Source organism: Gymnodraco acuticeps, unplaced genomic scaffold, assembly GCF_902827175.1.
Source record: "Gymnodraco acuticeps unplaced genomic scaffold, fGymAcu1.1, whole genome shotgun sequence".
Classification (NCBI taxonomy): Eukaryota; Metazoa; Chordata; class Actinopteri; order Perciformes; family Bathydraconidae; genus Gymnodraco; species Gymnodraco acuticeps.
This window is the reverse complement of record NW_022989810.1, coordinates 4,740,519-4,759,353: the sequence shown is the minus strand read 5'-3', so window position 1 is coordinate 4,759,353 and position 18,835 is coordinate 4,740,519. Positions and strand designations below refer to the sequence as shown.

The 18,835-nt window shown below is 39.5% G+C and overlaps 1 protein-coding gene across 21 annotated transcripts in view; it reads right to left on the bottom strand.

The window, feature by feature from the left end:
* LOC117554912 (plectin-like) overlaps positions 1–18,835 on the bottom strand; it is a 157,439-nt gene that overhangs the window by 45,862 nt on the left and 92,742 nt on the right. For 3 of the 21 annotated variants that reach the window (XM_034229572.1, XM_034229580.1, XM_034229585.1), the window contains exon 1: positions 1,075–1,300. The exons of 14 other annotated variants lie outside the window; for them this stretch is intronic. In XM_034229572.1, coding sequence (XP_034085463.1) covers positions 1,075–1,192 — 118 coding nt within the window. In that variant the 5' untranslated portion in view covers positions 1,193–1,300. Of the gene's footprint in view, positions 1–1,074; positions 1,301–16,806; positions 16,844–18,835 lie in introns of those variants that run through there. 4 more of the 21 variants (XM_034229647.1, XM_034229663.1, XM_034229656.1 and 1 more) reach the window with 3 other exon arrangements.

Below are 18,835 nucleotides of genomic sequence, written 5' to 3'. Positions count from 1 at the left end.
AAAGTGTGTTAAAGACTGTATACAGTACCAATGCATGGTAAAACAAGACATTAATAGGGGGGAAAAAGAGGAACGGATTAATGCAAGAAAAAAAAGGAAGATATCATTCATTCTTACACACCAGTTATCCTGGATACATCACAACTACAGGCAAATAGACTGTAGCTTTGCTGACTCAATCAACCCAAAACACATGTACTGTATGCTACACAACAATAAGTGTGAATGGGCTTTGCTGACCAATACGAAAAGAGGAAGCTGCTGATGCATTAGAAAAGGGGAGTATCTTTTAAGTCACAGAGTTGAGAACCACTAGACCAGGGGTCTCAAACTCAAGGCCCGGGGGCCAAATCCGGCCCGCGACTTCATTTGATGTGGCCCCGCAAGAGCTTGCAAAGAATATAATACGTTTATTATACGGTTACATGCCACTTTACAGAAGCAGGTTGCCCATAAACTACATGTCCCACAATGCATCTCGTTTTGTGACATGCACACTGAAGAGACTTGCAATTATTTGCCCTGGACTTCTGTTTTCAGACGTAGTTAATTACTAAGTTATTACCCTATCCAATAATAATCCAATTCAGAGGCAATAATGTAATATAATACATTATTTGATATATATATTATATAGTTACAACCGGCCCTTTGAGTGCAACCTTTATGCGAATGTGGCCCGCGATGAAATTTAGTTTGACACCCCTGCACTAGACTACAGTCCAATCAGAAAATAAACTTATGTCTGTCATGTTCATTTTTAGATTACTAGAATATCTAAAACCATCCAAACACACTTGTGACATCACCAAACCAACCATTGCATTTCAAATCAGACAGAGAGACTTACTGATGTATATAACACTGCATTATACAAATCACTAACCAGTCAGCACTCATTATATTGAAGTCTTCAAGCTCTTTAAGCTTGTCCAACGCTTTAATGACATTAAACTCTCTTCATTCCTCTTCGTGGAAAAACCCTTAATTCGTGCCCAGCGGCATCCCGCACATGCAAGATCAAATGGATCAAGATCAAGACTTGGAGTCAAGCTATTTTCCGTACACTTTTACCTTTCCTGCCGTCCGTTGCCTTCAGCATCCCCTGGTAATACCCCTCCTCTGAGGACGTCCTCTCTCTGTCCATGCCATCAGAGGAGACATTCCTGTACCTCTGCTGCTGAGAGTTCATTGTCACCGTTTGTCAGAATAAAAATCTTTAAAAATAAAAAATATCCTTGGTGAAGTTTCCCCCCCTTGATATTAACTTCTGCTTCTCTGGTGTCTATCTGTCCCTCTGGCACGTTGGCCCGTCAGAGCAATCCTGTGGCCACAATCCACTCCCACAAACCTATGATTTCCCTCGCCTTCAAACTCCTCACTCCCTCTTTCCTCCTTATGTTTTTTTTTCCCTCTCTCCCTCTCCTCTCTTCTCCCGCTCACTCTATTCCTTTCCTAGGATATGGTGCCTGTGGGCTATGAAGTCTGGGCCTGTCCATGTGTGTGTTGAGCGAGTGTGTATTTAGTGGTGCTAGTGTTCTGAGGACAGGGTGGGCGGGGCGCCAAACACACCCCTTCCTCATGCAGCTTCAGAGGCGAGGTGTGGTAACCTGCATGTGCTATCACATAAAGAAAAAAACTCACACAAGCTGAGTCAGTAGGGATTGTAAAAAAATCTTTGAAAGGTGTGTGCAGATATTTTCTCTACTTTTTACACTGAATTGAACTTCAATGAGCAACTTACAATGTATGCCTAAAGGTAGTTATCCAACAAGAGCCCAAAAAACAACAAGGTTAAAAGTTTCACTCATTTATAGTCAAAAGCTACGTCCTCAGGGTCATTACTTATTCACTGCATTCCTCTGACATTTAACATTAGTTACTCACTGTGACGAAAACAGGAAGAGAGAAGATGTGGAGGAGATACACTGGGAAGGGCTGCTAGTGATGCATGACCACACCCTGAACACCAAGGAGTCTGAGATATACAGCAGTTTATAACTCTGTTTGAGCATGATCTTTCTACAAAATCAACACACCCATTGAAGCACCATGACTGTGATTCATTGCCTTTGTCACTTTTTCATTTAATAATTATTTCTAGTTTATAACATCTGTTGGCCTTAGATGACCTTTGTTGACCAACTTTAATGACCGTTTTGGATACAATGTTTTTGTCCAGCCAATTCTCAGCGGAACTTCACTTCCGGGTCTCTAATCCTAACAAATTGGAAAACATCAAGTGCTTCACTTCCTGTTATCCATTCGATTTTGCCAAGGAAGTGCAAGCAGATGGTGTGTAGAACGGCAAATACAGTACAACAGGCATTACTTATATACACAGATGTTTTTCTCAATGAAAAAGCATATTTCTAAGATCACATCCTTGAAACCACATCATTTCCCACAAGTGATATATTTGCATTAAGAAGAAATAGCAGTTTTGACTACTTAATAAGTTGTTAAAGGTCCCATGATGTTCAGCGGAACATCAGTGAACCAGGCTGAGAACGGATTTCTCAGCCTGGACTCAGCCTGAGACAGCGGGACACGGCGAGGCCCGGCCCGTGCTCGGCCGGAGCACACACACACACCCGCCGCCTGGCTGTGGGTCTGTGTGTGTGCTCGGACCGGGACCGGGGCCGGGCCTCGCCGTGTCCCGCTGTCTCAGGCTGAGTCCAGGCTGAGAAATCCGCAGAGCTGCAGCTGAGAAAAATAAGGCTGGCTGAGTGTGTGTGTGTGAAGAGCTCCGCGGATTGGTCCATTTGGATCGTCGTTACGTCACTTGGTTCCCGGAAGAAAAAAAAGGGGCAAAGAAAATCTCCAACGAGGCGTTCTGGGGCAGTCTTTTCTGTGTTAGAGTTTTACTCGCTACAGGGTGTACTTTGAGGGTTTGTGACTTTGCAGACCGTTTACATGCAGAAAAAGCTGCATAACACACAAGGGGCATGACATGGGACCTTTAAATTCAAATGACGAGAAGGTATTTTGGCAGTTTGATCAGCCAAATTTCTGTTAAAGCAACCCCAAGTATCTTTTGTTAGACTGCGAACCTGCAGCAACAAGTTAAAAAATGTAGCGCAAGACAAGCACAGGTAAAACAGTATGTAAAATGACTCATTGATTTTTAGATTAAAACAGCAATGTATGGATAAAGTGAGCTTAAATTAGCTAAAATGAGCCACCAAAAGCTTGGCTGTAGCAGCATGGTTCATTTTCATTGCTAATGAGGCACTTGTCTTTTGTAAAAGAACATTGTGTTATTTTAAAAGTTATTCGTCTACAAAGTTTGCAAGAGTTTGGGACCTTTACGCTAAGTCTTTCCATAATGTTCCCCTATATGACTTATACAGTACATGTTGACAGCTAGGCTTTAGGGCAAGGTGTGTTCTACCCCTATCAAATACTGCCCCCCACCACTAGTGATATCATTTCATCAGGCATCCAAAACCATTTTTGCTTGCAGTGGCTGGGTGTTGAACATGACCTGTATGAACATGAAGGCACTTAATGTGTCCCTGTGGGTGTATGAGAGTGTTGACTCATATCAAGCCACGTTAGCACATTTTGAAGACACACCTTTATAGCTCCATTCAATGTCTAGGCAAGCTAAGGAATTAAGGAGTGGTATGTGGGTAGGCAATTAATTCAGGAAAAAGGAAAGGAATCAAAGCAAATACAAAACATATCGTCACAAAAAGAAAAGCATTCATTTATCCCTACATCCTGAATTTATACGTGGGGCAATTTGATCCAAATAATTGTAGCATATCAGGATTTGCAGAATGAGAACGGCAACAGTCTAAAGGGATTCTCTAACACGTTTTTCATTGAGGACAGTGTAAATTAGGGTATCATGTAATTGAATCAAACAGAATACCAATGGGTTTCCAGGTTACCTGAGATGTGGAAGCAACAGTACACAGTAACTGAGAACTCAGTGACGTTTGGGTGAACATGTTCTGACACCTACCAGAGCTGGATTTCTAAACATCATGGGAAACACTAGAAGGGGATCCAAGTTGGACGGATGCAGAAATGTGGAACATCTTAGTCAAGAGATCTTTCCACCCAAAAGGAGACATATCATTAAGGTCTCAACATGCTTATTACACTGACTCCTCATCTGGCTTCATCAAAACCAGATGGTGCTTTTTATGTGAGCGGAGAGAGCGCTTAGTGAAAGTAAGAGTAGAACGGTTTTTTAATTTTTCTTCTTAATTACAAGTTGAAGCATTGAGGATATTTCATGATGGAAGTGACAGGGAAATTGGGTTTGTTGATCTTGCAATACTTTGAGGACATTTTGACTGATACAATGGACTGCATTTGCTGATTCAACATGCATTACTGCTCAATAGGATTGTTCAGATGAAGGTTGGGTTTGGGTAGCATTGTTTTATGGAGCCTTATTGTCCATATCCCCCACTCTATAGACATTGGTTTGTCTGTTCATACTTATAGCAATGTTAGTTGGTTGCTAGATCAATCCAAGAGTCTACCAAGTCTTCAGACTTTTTCTTCTACAGTACTACCATGATCAGGTAACGCTTTTCTATCAGTCTGATACGTTGGTTTAATACAGAATTCACCCATTTGTTTGCGGACTATGGTTTTGAAGCCTTGAGTTTTGCCACACAAACAAAACCCTAAACAGAGAGGGCAGGCTATACCAAGATGTTGCAATAACTTGTATGAACTCAAAATACATATATTGTGACAAAAACAATGGTCAAAACTAGACAGCACTGTGGTAGCATCTTGTAAATCAGAAGGTAACCACACCATATTTTAGTCTATATGAGAACATTATTTACTAAATGAACCTCATGTGGGTGGCGCAGTGGTCTGTGCATCCGATCATCAGATCAAGGGGGAGTGCTGGGGAACTCCAGTTCGAAACCCGCTCCTGCCGCCACTGCGTCAGGCCGTTGTGTCCTTGGGCAAGACACTTCACCCGGATTTGCTCCTGTGTGTATTGTCCACAGTACATGTATAATACCAATGTGTACTTGTAAAAGCGCCTCGATGACCTCGAGGCGTGAAGATGGACGGTGTGGCGCAGTGCGCTGTGCAATGATCATCAGATCCTTGGGCATCAGATCCTTGGGCAAGACACTTCACCTGAACTTGCTCCTGTGGGTATTGTCCACAGTATCTGACCATTGATATATGTGTAATGTGTGTATATGTAAAGCGCTTTGAGTCATTGAAAAAGCGCTATAATAAATGTAAGGAATTATTAATTATTAAACTAGGGATTGAGACCATAAAGTAATCAGGAAAATGTTGACTTAGGAAATAAATCAAATGAGAAGTAGGGTCATTTTGAGTTATTTTTGCAAACAATGGAGTTGCGTTTCTAATACCTGCAAAACTAAAGACACTTCCATTAGTGTCAGCTGTATTTTGTGTGTTTACTAGTAGATGCTTACACACTTTATTAAAACACTAAGATGCATGGTAGACAGAGCAAACCATGTGTTAGCAATGTGTTTGTGAGCATGACATGTTGCGGATGTTAGCATTCAACTCAAGCCCTGCTGTCCATAAACCCAACCTAACAGTCAGAATCGTAGGTGTAGACATGTTAATCTTGTTACCAAACAAACACTGCATCATTGTGAGAATGGTTCGGTATAATTTCCATAAACAAATCTGACCATAATGGGTTGGTTCCTTCCAACACCAGCACCTGTGGCTCAAAAAAACCACATTCCCAATATAACTTTTGCTTTTCTTTCAAACAGAGTATTCATACTAGTGTCTAAAAGTAATCTGATATATGAAATGTGTGTTTTTAATCATACATTTGTTTTAATGACATGATTTCCACCAACTTGTTTATTACCATTATTGTAGTAAAGTTACAGTAAGAGAACATCTTAAAACAAATAATAGAACTTTCACAAATAATAGGGATCCGGCTAAAACAAATCTAAAATCTTTAACTCTTTAACTTTAGGCATCAATGTGTTTAAATCAAACCACAGCTGAACAAAGCACACCGACTTGTGCAACAGTAGCCTCTAATACCTACAAACACATGGTCGAGCTTGCAGCCATTTACGGCTTGAACCACATGCATCTAGTGGGAGTCTATTCACACACAAAGCAAACAGATTACAGGATAAAAGAACTCTGAGAATTATGGTTTTTGAAAGTGCTGAAATGAAGAGCAATTTCAAGAGTTTGCACAGAGGGAGCATGGAAAGAGTATTTGCTCTACCCATCTTCTTCATTGTTCGACCCTTTCTTAAACCCCTTAGTCTTTCATATTTACTTCAGGTGAAAGTGGGAGCATTCCACTGCAGTATGGAGCTGCCACACCCCACAGGGGAAAGGAATGTTGATAAAACCAGGAGCAGTTTCAACACACCCTGAATTATCACTTCAGTTGTTCAGGAGGAGAAGGAGGAGGAGGAGGAGGAGGAGGAGGAGGAGGAGGAGGAGGAGGAGGAGGAGGAGGAGGAGGAGGAGGAGGAGGAGGAGGAGGCCAGTTAGCTGCCACCTAAATCACGGCTTATGGCGGATCACATTTCTGCTTAGCATACAAAGCCAGCCAAGCAAATGAAAACACAGCCTTACAACATGTAGGGAGAGATCCTTGACTGGTCCTTCTGAAGAAGATCAACAGTAGTATTATGTGCTCAGTATATGACTCAAACACTGTGGCATGTCAGTCACCAATCTTAAAAAAAATAGGAGGTGCATCTTAATATTTTTCTCGCCAAATTGGTATAACAGATAGGAAACACATTGTATGAATTTGATTGGACATGCATGATTATATGATGTTGAATGGTTTTATTTATAACGCAACATTGTATTTTATAACCTCTTCATATTAAAAATAACAATATTTTTCTCTGAAAAGTAGAACAGTGTAAGCAGAAAGTACCTCAACATACACTTCATTAGGTACTTTGTTGAATCCCACCACTGCTGTACCATTGATACCATCATAACTTCAGAAAGTAGTTACTACTGACGTCCCATCACTCTCTAAAGTAGAATTGGTCTGCAATGTAGATGTTTTGAATATTATCCTATTCATCCTAACATTTCTTAGATAAAACGTCACCCTATCAGTGTTTACATCCTGCGTTTAAAGTTGTGAATACAAATAATGCTGCCCATTATGACCATGTCATATATGTTTTAGCTACTCCTTTATAAAAAGACCAACAATGAGGTTAGAGCCTAGAAATAACTGATAGGTATCTGCTGCTCATGGCTGGAAATAATAAAAACAAGTTTAGTACCTTTAGTTTAGAGGATAAGAAAGGTTAAGTTGGAGAGAGAAAAGATGGATGATTCATTATTCCATACATTTGACCAATTCAAATCTCACTTTTGTTAAAACCCTGCTCATAAAACAGCTCTTACAATTCAGATGTTCATTATTTTCTAGTATAGTACATTAAAACAAACGTTTTTTTAAATGCAAATTGCAATGCTTGTCTTCCTCAAACTTAATGTCTGTTATGCAATTGTCGGCAAACTGTCAATCATTTATCGGCCATAGCTTTGTTTTCAGAAATGTGCATTATAATGTACATTTACCATTATCAGACGTTATGTTTTTGGACAAAATAAAGTATACTTGTATCCTAGTTTTTTTAAATAATTTGACATCAAGGATTGATGATTAGGAAGCTAATTGACTTCCTGAAATGAAACCATGAAAGGCAGCCTGTTTTTCAGTCGAGCAAAGCTATGCACTGAGGCAATGTTATTAAATATAAATGTGTTAAATTAGCCGTGTTAAATAAACCAGATAAATTAATCTTCTTTAGAGGGAAAAGAAAAAAACGTTTGTTCATTCATATTTGACATATTCATAATTCTAAGATGTTGACATTTGGATAAATAATGTGGATGTATGCTTATCGTGCTGACACAAAAGTCCCTAAACATTCAATCTATTCACAGCCATGAGTGAGTCATATCTGTGCCGTGATGCATCGTCCAATTTGAATCCAAAATGATCTCCAGCCTGTCGGCAGACATCAGATAATGTTGTCAGAATTAGATCCAATGATGAAGCTGCAGACCCAGTTTAACCCAGACTCAACAGGCCTCAGGATTAGATCCGCGGCAGCTGAGATTTAAAAATAGCTGCGCTCTGAGCTTCAGAAAGGTCTGCGGAAAGCACATCTGGTATAAAGTTGGTCACTAATGTTTAAAGTGGTCGATTCGAATGCAACAGGGCAATGGAGAAATAGCTGATGTAGTGTTAATGGCACAGAGGATAATATGTAAATGGAATGTTGCTCCCTCTGCAGGTCACTTGGCTTAGAACAGAGATTACAGTCAATTTAACTTGAATATGCCCAAAGGTAAGTTTAAGAGTGAGTCATTTAAAAGACAGTAAACTGTTTTCTTTTAATAAGGGCAGAGGATGTAACAAAATCTTAGCAGTTTACAAAGTGGACTGCCTGAATAAAGGGTAAGTAGGCAAATGGAGGTTTTAAGACCATACTGTGTGTTTTCAGAGATGATCAAATAAATCAAATTCCCATGATGGTGTAGGGCTGCTCAATTAATCGTATTTTAAATCGTGATTATGGCTTGCAACGATTACGAAAACAACGTAATCCAAATAAAACGATTATGTTTGTATTACTATTATTACTTCTTTTTTTTAAATAATTTTTTGTTGTTGTTTTTCAGTTGAATTATACTTAAAGTTCAGGGTAATCTACTGTTAAAAACATACTGTTCAAATGTTTTTTCTCCAATGAATTGATGTTTTCAAAGTCAATGAATAATTTAATAATCGCAATTACAATTATTGACCCAAATAATCGAGATCATGATTGTTGCCATAATCGAGCAGCCCTATGATGGTGGTTTGTCAAATTATTTTGACCACCATGTTGTTTTGCCTGCTTCACTCCATAGTGAAAAATACTACAGACTCAAAACATGTAATATCCATGTTGATGATCATGATCAAACTATTAACAATTGAGTTGTCAATACAGTTTCTGTAATTTATTTATCAATAACTTAAGTGTTTTAGCTCCACACTAAACAAAATGAATCAATAAATCCATGATAAGTTAAAGCAACATTTATATGTTCTCTTTAGAAGATGTCAATAAATGTTGTCACTGAATTTAAGAAGAGAAATAATCTGTGTCACTAACAACAGTGAACATTGTGCTGCTTCAAAAAGACGGAATTGTCTCAAACTGTTAGAATAAACTATTACGAATATAAAACCTTATGATTAACTGATATTGTAGGTTCCTCTTTTCTTTTATCTTCTATTAATTCAATAGTTTGTCATGTGGTAATTCCAAGTAACCATCTAAATGTGGAAAAAGAGGAAATTGAGGGATGTTTCCCTGACAACAGCTCAAGAAACATACAAAAGCATGTACGGTGGTAGCTGTGACTGACTCTTACTCATGGCTGTATTTTTAGACCCACAGACAGATGAGTCTCCCCATAACTGAGTGATTTCAAGTGGAAAGGAAACCTCCGTCGTCCAGCCAACAGATCACTGTACCAATATCAGAAAGGAATACAAGGTTTTCACCACTAGATGGAGTCAGATCGTAACCACTCCCAAACTTGTTACATTGCTGCTGTAACTATAGAGCAATAAACTATGAACAAATACTATTTTCACTGACAAATACATAGTTTTCTCCCAATATATACTATAGTAATCTAAATAAAAGTCCATTTGTAATGGGAGCTAATGGGAATTTTGCAATGACACACATAACACCCTGGTCAATAGAAAGCTTTCCTCCTAAAATTAACCAACAGCACAATCAACACATACAACACTGTAAAAAAGACTTCAAAAATAAAACTCATACATTGAAACTAAATATAAGGTAGTCAGGATATTCAGTAACATGTACCTAAAGGTATAGAATAAAAAAAAACACATTTCAGAAACTGGACTACTAATATACTAAAATGATGTACAAAGTAAAGTTATTGGTTACATTACCCCACTGCTATTCCATTGATACTATCATAACTTAAGAAAGTTATTTTTAACACACTGATATCAGGCTTTAAGTAAACATTATATAATTCTGATATATAGATTGTTTAATATGTATCCTATCCTATATTATCCCCATCCTAACATTTCTGAGATAAAACTGGTCACTATCAGTGTTTACATCCTGCTTCTAAACTAGTTCATAAAGATAATGCTGCCCATAAAGACCCCGATATATATTTTTGTTGTTCATTTACAACAAGACAAAAACATGAGGTTTGAGCCTGGAACTATAACATGTTCTAAGCATTGTGTATGACACCTTTACTGCAACTTGTAGCTTATCTAACGGAATGAATTCCTCAGAAAATAATCACACTTTGTATTATCTCTAGACATGTTACCACTCCTCAGAGCTTGACAGTTCTGATAGTTACGTCGCCTCCCCCATCATAACTCAAGGGTACCGAAGTGCTAATTCATGGTTGTGATGGATGCATTGCGTGAGATTTATTTTCACCTTCCTCTGATGTTAATATGGAATTTTGTTTTTACAGCAGCAGCTTGAGGCACATTCTTTTTGCATTTGTTCTCTATTACACAACTTTCAAAGGACAAAAGCTTGATGACTTAGGACCCAACCACAACATCTGTATTGTCTTCAGTCTTCTGTGTCACTGCTTTTCTAAACCCATTTTCTTTAATAATTTGTTTACTGAAATACTAGAATAAGACAAAGTATATTCACAAAAAACTGCCAAGTTTCTCTGTGCAGGGTTCTGGTAGTAACAACCATGTGGTCTCCTCAACAAACTGACCCCCATTGGCCCCCACCCAGTCCATACACTACATCAGGTCCCTGCACTCACCTGCACAACACATCTTGCTGTACAGATATCAAGATCAACCTATAATCTAAATATCTGTTTCTTTCTCCATATGAGCCCATCTCTTACAGATAATTCCCTCGCTCATGACCCCATAATCCTGCAATTGTGAGCAAGACCACCCAGTAGCCCCCTGTGATCCAAACATACCGCTCCAGCTGGTGTGAGGGGGGTTACAAAGGAAACAGGAAGCACTTTCTGAAAAATGAGAGCTGTACTGATGGCCATGCAGCGCTACTCTTTGATGGGCAAAACCAAAGATAATCGACAATTCAAAAAAATATTCTGAATATGTTTGAGTCCAATAAAACCAAAAATCTATAAACCCTGACTTCTAAGATCAAGTAATGATTGTATGTGTGGTCAAAGGAGCAGTCTTTTCAAGTCAACTTGAGCATGTGACAATTTATGACAGGGCACAGCTGAGATCTTCCTAGGTCACTTTTGAAAGAGAAAGTGACCTAAATATGCTGTGTTCTCTCCTTACCGGATGCTCTCTGATCTTTTTACATGTTGCAATGACCACCATCACTCACTGAACAGCATTTTTGGATGAATTGCTTCGAAGATTATTTTAAGACTGCACCAATTGAGCCTGAAATTAAATGTAATTGCTATCCTATCCGTGTTAGCTTAAAATGGATATAGCTGCAATTAAAACATTACATTTGAGAAATGCACTATGTTGATAGCAAACAAAAAAGAAAACCTGCCTGAAAAGAATCAGGTAAAACTGAAGTGCTGTCTCAAATGTCTGTCTGTTTTAATATTATTGAGTCAACCTTATTCAGTTGTTTTAAGTGTTATCTTGGTCACACTACTAGACACATAAGGAAGCACTTCACCTCATGTAAGATGTACAATTAAAGGGAGTAGTAAATGACTACATTGACATTTAAGGAAATCAAGTCTTTAATTTCTTTGGGAGAGCCAGATAAGAAGAGTGACTCTCCTCTCTGTCCGGTCAATAGGAATCTACTGCCAGCAACCTGTTAGCTTATCTTAAGATAAAGACAGGGCATAACAGCTAGCCCTTAACTCCCAAGTTAACCAAAACAGAATTTCTAAAGCCAAACATTTTTACATTTATCGTATTTGTATAAACCATTCTACATTTTCCAGAGGAACATTATTTAGCCAGGCACAACAAATGCTGGCCAAGTTTTTGTTTTCTTTGGACAGTGCGAGGCTAGCTGTTTCACCTTTGTTCCAGTCTGTATGCTAACCTAAGCTAACCGGCTGTAGCTTCATGTTGAACTGACAGATATGAGAGTGGTATTAATCTTTTGCTATCTCCCTCTTAGCAAGAAAGTGAATCAGTACATTTCCCAAAATGTCAAACTATTGCTTTAATTTTAGATAAATGTTTGGAAATGTTTGTACCAAAACTGTACTGAAGTAAGTCAGAAATCCGTGCCAGCAATAACTGAACAGAAGTAACAAATTGTTCTTAAAGGAAAACTGTACTGAGGCAGGGCCTGAAGAAATACTGAGTCATGAAAAATGACTCGGGACACTTTAGACATAACTGCAATCAAACTTTGTTTATTTGACTTAGAACTGATGTTTTCTGTAGTACATGAATTACTATAACTGCAAAGAGGGACCCCCTTCATAAAGTAACACCAAGATACATCAGCATCAGCTCTAGGTAAACTGCTGATGTCATTGTATACTAAATGAGTCAAGGAGAGCTGGGAAATCCCTGATTGAGGTCACAAGGGGTATAAATAAAGGACCAGCAAAGGAACAGTTATGTTTCTACGGTCCCAATGCAGCTCATAAATAAAGCTCTAAATGAACATCCCGTATGTGCTCCATTTTTCTTTTTGTCTCATCAGGGTCTGTTAACTACTCCCTTAGGACATACGAAGTGTATCCACAGCCCCTTTGGGTTTCTTCAAACCCCTGAGACATAAGGTCCCTGTTTATCTTATGACTCATGCTCACTCGTTCTCCAGCGGCAGTCACAGTGGTGTAGGCGAGTCCTGGAAAAAAATGCACACACACACGCACACATTTGATGGTGTTGCTCAATTGCTCCAGAGTCGGAGTTATGACTGTTTCCAGGAAAAATGCCTGCTTTTCCACAATCCAGGCCAACAGCAGAGGCAGAGCTCAACCACCACAGCCCACACAGCTCAGTGTGCCACTTACATTCATCTATAAAAGAGTTTGTTTGGCAATGTGAGTGATTGGCACTCGTGAAATCATTATAAAAAAGGAGTTGACACCTTTTCAAACCTTAGCTCCCGTATAGAGAAAATAAATGTGAGCCTACTTTAAACTACAGGAACATTTGGAAGATACTGGTAGTGGCCTGCCATGCTGGTAATGTATCAAGCCTTTCCTACACCCAGGACATGGTTGAACCATACACTCAAGCATGTGCACCAGCTTGCTACTCCCTCACGAGTGCAACCCAGGATGCCCCTCGACGAAAAAAAATAACTTCTTTCAACTTACAGTAGAAAAGTTGTCTCCCTGAAAGATAAAAAGGGCTTTGTATCCTCATAGTTGAATGTACTTATTCTAAATTGCTTTGGATAAAAGCATTAGGTGGAAGAATCGGAATGTAAAATAATGTGATTACAATTTTAAAGTAGTATGCTAGTATCCACCCCCTGATTCGGTTCTTCTCAAAATATTGATGGACTGTTACTTGGTCCATACATGTTCACCAAGTTCCATGGAATCCGGGAAAATCGTTTTTAGTGATTCTAATGAAAACTAAACTAACCAACCGACAATTCAACCAACAAAACGTCCTTGGCGGGTATGATCAAATAGCCTACTGTTCAAACTTGTTATGCTGAGAATACCGGTTATGATTAATTCCCAGAGATAAATTATGCAAAACGATGTACCGTCCCATTAATACAGTAGCTTGGGAAGAGTCCTAGGGCATCCTTTCCTTAAGAAGTTAAGGTGGATAGGATGTCGCTGCAACACTACAATTGTAGCAAGTGTGAGATCTGCTTTGGTATGTCCCACTGGCGCAGTCTGAGGATAGGAAAACAAACATATAGGCAGGGTCAAAGTTCAGCAAGTGAATGCTAAGTGTTGTACCTTGTGGTTGACACAGTATTTACAGTCAACGTCAGCCATGCCCCCTTCCTCGTGACCTGCCAGCTGACCTCATTCCAACATGGTCAGAGATCCGCGTTCCCACCTTTTGCACGCAAAGCACAGTGTGGGGGGCATCTGACGAGAAACTGAAGCAACACTAGGGTGGTAACAGCTAGCTAAGCTGAGGAGCTAACTAGAGGACAGAGTTTTGTTATCTTGCATAATGGATGCCAATGAAAAAGGGGACAGCTAAGAACATAAAGCCCGATGACAAGCCTTACCTAAAAAACATGGATCACCAGAGACGGCAGCTGCATTTAAACCTTCAGTACTCAGGACGATACAACATTTGCAGATAGAACATAATGTCAGGGTCATGTAAACAACAGTAAATAATCAAATGAGCTAATGGTGATATATCATTGGTTATATCAAGGGGTTTTAATATTGACATTTAAGGACAAATTTATCAGAACGCCATTTCAAAATGCAAAGCTTCTAATCCTAAATCAGCCCGGATCATATGATTGCCTGAACATTTCACGGACAGACTGTCAAATGTCCCTAAACAATTGATTGTTTATCTACCTTTTATTTCTCCATGGTTAAACCAAGATAAAGTCATCAAAGTGCCGTTGAACAGACACATTAGTATGTCTTTTGATAGAATGTCAGTTCCATGGCCTTAAGCCAGAACACACACACCAATCTGTTTTGATCTATAGCCAAACTTGACAAGATAGGTTTGGGAGGGACCTAGTCCGGCATTGTTACAGAGTAAGTGACCTGAGTTCTGCTCATTTTAACCACGACTGTTTTTTATCAATGTACTGTGACATGTCAGACTGTCAATCCTCCAATGCTGGCAGAGCGTAATGAGGGCCAGTCTCTTTGCAAGTAAGGACAGACAAAAAATGGCACGTAAAGGACTGGTGGCACCTTCAACAGGTCAGAATGGGCAATGGCTGACAGGTATTTAGGTTGCACATGAACGTGACTAAAGTGCAGGGTAAACATGCAATATATGAAGATGTGTGAGACCTTGTGGAGTTAGAGATATGACCTTTATAGGTCAAAGGATCAATTATTATAAAAAAACATTGGGCTAAAGATAATTAGCTGTGGGATTGATTATGCTTACAAATGTAATGGGTTCTTTCCACCTTTCAACCAAGTTTCTTGAAGTCAGGCCAGTAGTTTATCCTTTTGACAAAACAGGCAAACCAACCAACAGAAAATCCGACCAACATACCAGAACCAACCAACCAACCAACCAACTAGGACATAATCAAAATGATAAATGTGCAAAAATATACCCTAAACCTAAAATTGCTAACATAGTATTTGAAGGTAAACTTAAATAGAAATAAATCAAACACTCCTCTAGCATCCAGCTACTTTGAGAAATGTATGTCACTCATCACATTTTAAACCTTCAAAATACAACCTTGTTTTAATATCCTGCAACTGCTCTTACCTTGCCTCTTTGGTTTTCTCAAGCGCCAGAATACAATTAGGGTAACTAAGTGCCCCAAAACCACCAGGATGTGGAAAGTGGGTCCTGAGGGGCTGGAAGGCATTTTTTGGGAAAGATAGATAAGGATAAGGTAGATGGGATCAGGGGACAGGCCCAGGCTGTGATGACAGGTGGGCCTTCACTGGGAGGGGGCAGGGAGGAGAGAGTGTGCTGGGGCGGCGTGGGTGTGGCAGAGACATTTTAAAAAGAAAAAAGGACACCCAAAGCAGGAATTCCTGCACCACCCTGAAGCTGTTACTGGAAGTCTTCTTCTGGTCTGCTCCTGATTAGTTCAGCTGCTGGGCTGACTGATGAATTCTAACAATCAGCTACTTGTCACAATATGTGTATATACTGTATAGTATGTCTACAGCTGTTACATGTATGTTATCTTTTGGTCTTGTCTTCTTTTTTTGTATTTTCACATTGTTGGGTCAAATGCGATCTCATCTTATCTTATCAAAAGAGCAAACTACATTGTTAATATGTTTTCCAATTAAAGTGTTGCTGTTAATCCATATTATAGATATCTCAATATATGGTTTGGTTTGGTTGGACGTCTACCTGTTTCAATGAAGCAGGAAGAAAATTAACTAACCTATACTTTGTCACTGGTGCTTATCAGATGCACCTCTGTGGCTCATTTGATCTTAGTGATACAATAACTTCATGTTATCAGGGTAAATAAGACATTTCGGTAGAAAACGGTTCAACCCAGTTAAGCAATGCCAAGCAATAATATCCTTGAGTGAATCACACTTGCTCAATAAAGTGTATTTTGTTTAGGTTACATAACAAAACACAACGTGATTAGTCTTAAAAAGGCAGGAGCTACAAATATAAAAAAGGACCCTCTTTTTGTAACGCACTTCTGTAGATGTATAGGGATCATCCAGTACAATAACAGGTGGTTGTGGTTTTTATAGCAATCCGGAATAGCCCAGACGGACACGCGATTGTATCTCACACGCTGGCAAAAAGTTTCGGATATGCAAGTCTTCCCTGCTTGTTTACGTCCATCAGATGTCATGATGGACAGGATAGAAGTGGTGGGGGGTGGCATTTCTCTCCTCAACCCCTGCCCTCACACAATTATATCGGCATACCAATCAAATAAAGGAAAATATTGAAGGCAGCCAACCTCACTCATGAATCAAGTTAGTCACACTGTAGACAGGTTTAAATAAGGAATACAATCCGTAGCAGAAGGTTACTCTTCGTTAAACAAGTGTGTCTGCCGAGCACCCATCGGGAACACAATAAGACTTCACACGGTGCATTTGCCAGAAACTCAGTAGCCACACAGACATGCAGTTAGAAACAGACAGACACGCCACAGCAACCCCACTCTGTGGACCTACCAGGTATGATCTTCATCTAAGAGGCGGTACGGGGCAGAAAGAGGAGGACGAGAGCTTTACAGAGGGGGAATGAAGAGAACGGGAGAGGCTCCTGTATGTTTGCTCTGAACTGCCTTGTTTCTCCCGTGTGTTCAATTTTGACAGGCTGTGCCTTCTGCTGGGATCCGTCAGCCTGCTCTCCCGTGGCCAGGGGAGGAGGGACGACGCGCCATGGCAGGGGAAGGGGGCAGGAGCGAGGGGGGTGAGAGGGGTGGGTGGCAAGGGGGAGAGGATCGGGGCTGACTGAGGGTTATAAATATCTTCCAGAGCTAAATGATCACACAGTGTCACAGTTAGAAACTGATGGAAGAGCTCAAGCAGGACACTTGGCTAAGCTCACCCCTAGCGACAACCTCCACAAACACAAGCCTCCCTCCCGCCCTCCTGTCCTAGTGCTCTCTTTGATGATGATCATGGCAGGTTTATTGTGTAATACAGAGTCACAGCTCTCTTGAGAACAAATTTCAACATATGCTAGAAGCATCATTACGATATAAAATTGTCGACACATACAAAAGTAGAGTCATCACTTTATACGACAAGAAGCATACATAGTTAGCTTGATGATGATAAAACTAAATATGATATGTGATGCAATGTGATACAGTAATAAACTCTAATATATCAATTTTTAATTTTTCCAACAGTAACTTTGGTGGTGATTTTCACATTTCTATTGATTGGTTATCACTGTAAATGAGATGGGTTGCATTGGGTATGGTCAGTGTCATTATGGGAAAAGGCACTGGCAACAACACTAAGTGGATGGATATAGCCAGTAAATATGAAATTTGAAAACTGAGAGCTAGGACTGATGGAATAATAATTATGTCCAGTCTGGTATCACCAAATGGCATGCTTTTCTTTGTTATCATTTGCATTTATTGCTTTTTGCATGTCATTTCAGATCTCAGCAATATTCGATGTTTAAATAAGTGTTTCAGATGGTGTATTCAACAGGAATGTAGGGAGGAAGACAGGATGATTGGGTGGGTGAAACAAACACAAGTTAACTGTTGACTTGTAATTTACGTAACAAACCAATCTATTCTAACCACCCAAACCACATGGTTTGGGTGGTTAGAATAGATTCCTTTCCCTTAAACAAACCTTACTTAACTTAAGTTTAAACATAGCAAACAATCTGATTTAACCCTAATCCTAACCACTGTCATTTCCTAAACATAGTCAAGTATTTGTATTTTAATTCACAATGTTAACCACATGTTAAAAACTGCTTTGCTGTGTCTTTATGTCATTGTTTATTTTGTCTGCTTCATTTAAGTTTGTAACTTAATATGAATTCCGTATTTTAACTCAAACCTCACCATGTGTATTCTTATATGATGAGTTGATAATGAAAACAGAATGCAAAAACCTTGACCTTTGTCGACATTGGCTTTAAAGGTGCTGTGTTGTAGGCACCTTCCCAAGAGATCATGTTGAATGATGTAGCCACACACAGAGTTTAGTGATGGAGAGATTGTAAGAGAGTTGAGCTCCAGGCTTCATTCTCCATTGCTTTTGGGATTGCAGCAATGCATTCTCTAAATATAGTTGCTTTTAATATGTGTGAATGGCTTGGGCAATCACAGTGTTGACAACTGGTTCCATTTCTCCGTAAAAGCAATTCCAGCCGGTGTCTGGAGAGCAGAGCTGTGTCATGAAACATGGACACTATAGATGGATGCCCTGGATGCCCTGTGTGCAGCTATACTGAGAAACCATGTGGGTTTCTCAGTAGCCTGAACAGAGGATCACAGGGAATGCCTCCATTGACTTGACTTGTGCCTTCACAAACTGAGCCTGAAGCTCATAATATTCATGTTTAGACTCATAGCCGAAAGGTATTCAAAGCTCTTGTCCAGAAGGTATACCTTGTATCTCAATCTACACCTAAACTGTTGGAGCTTCACTTTGTAAATACTGCTGTCCCTTACTTTAAAATCTATCTTGACAAGCCATGTGGTGAGTTTTCACCTGAGAAAAT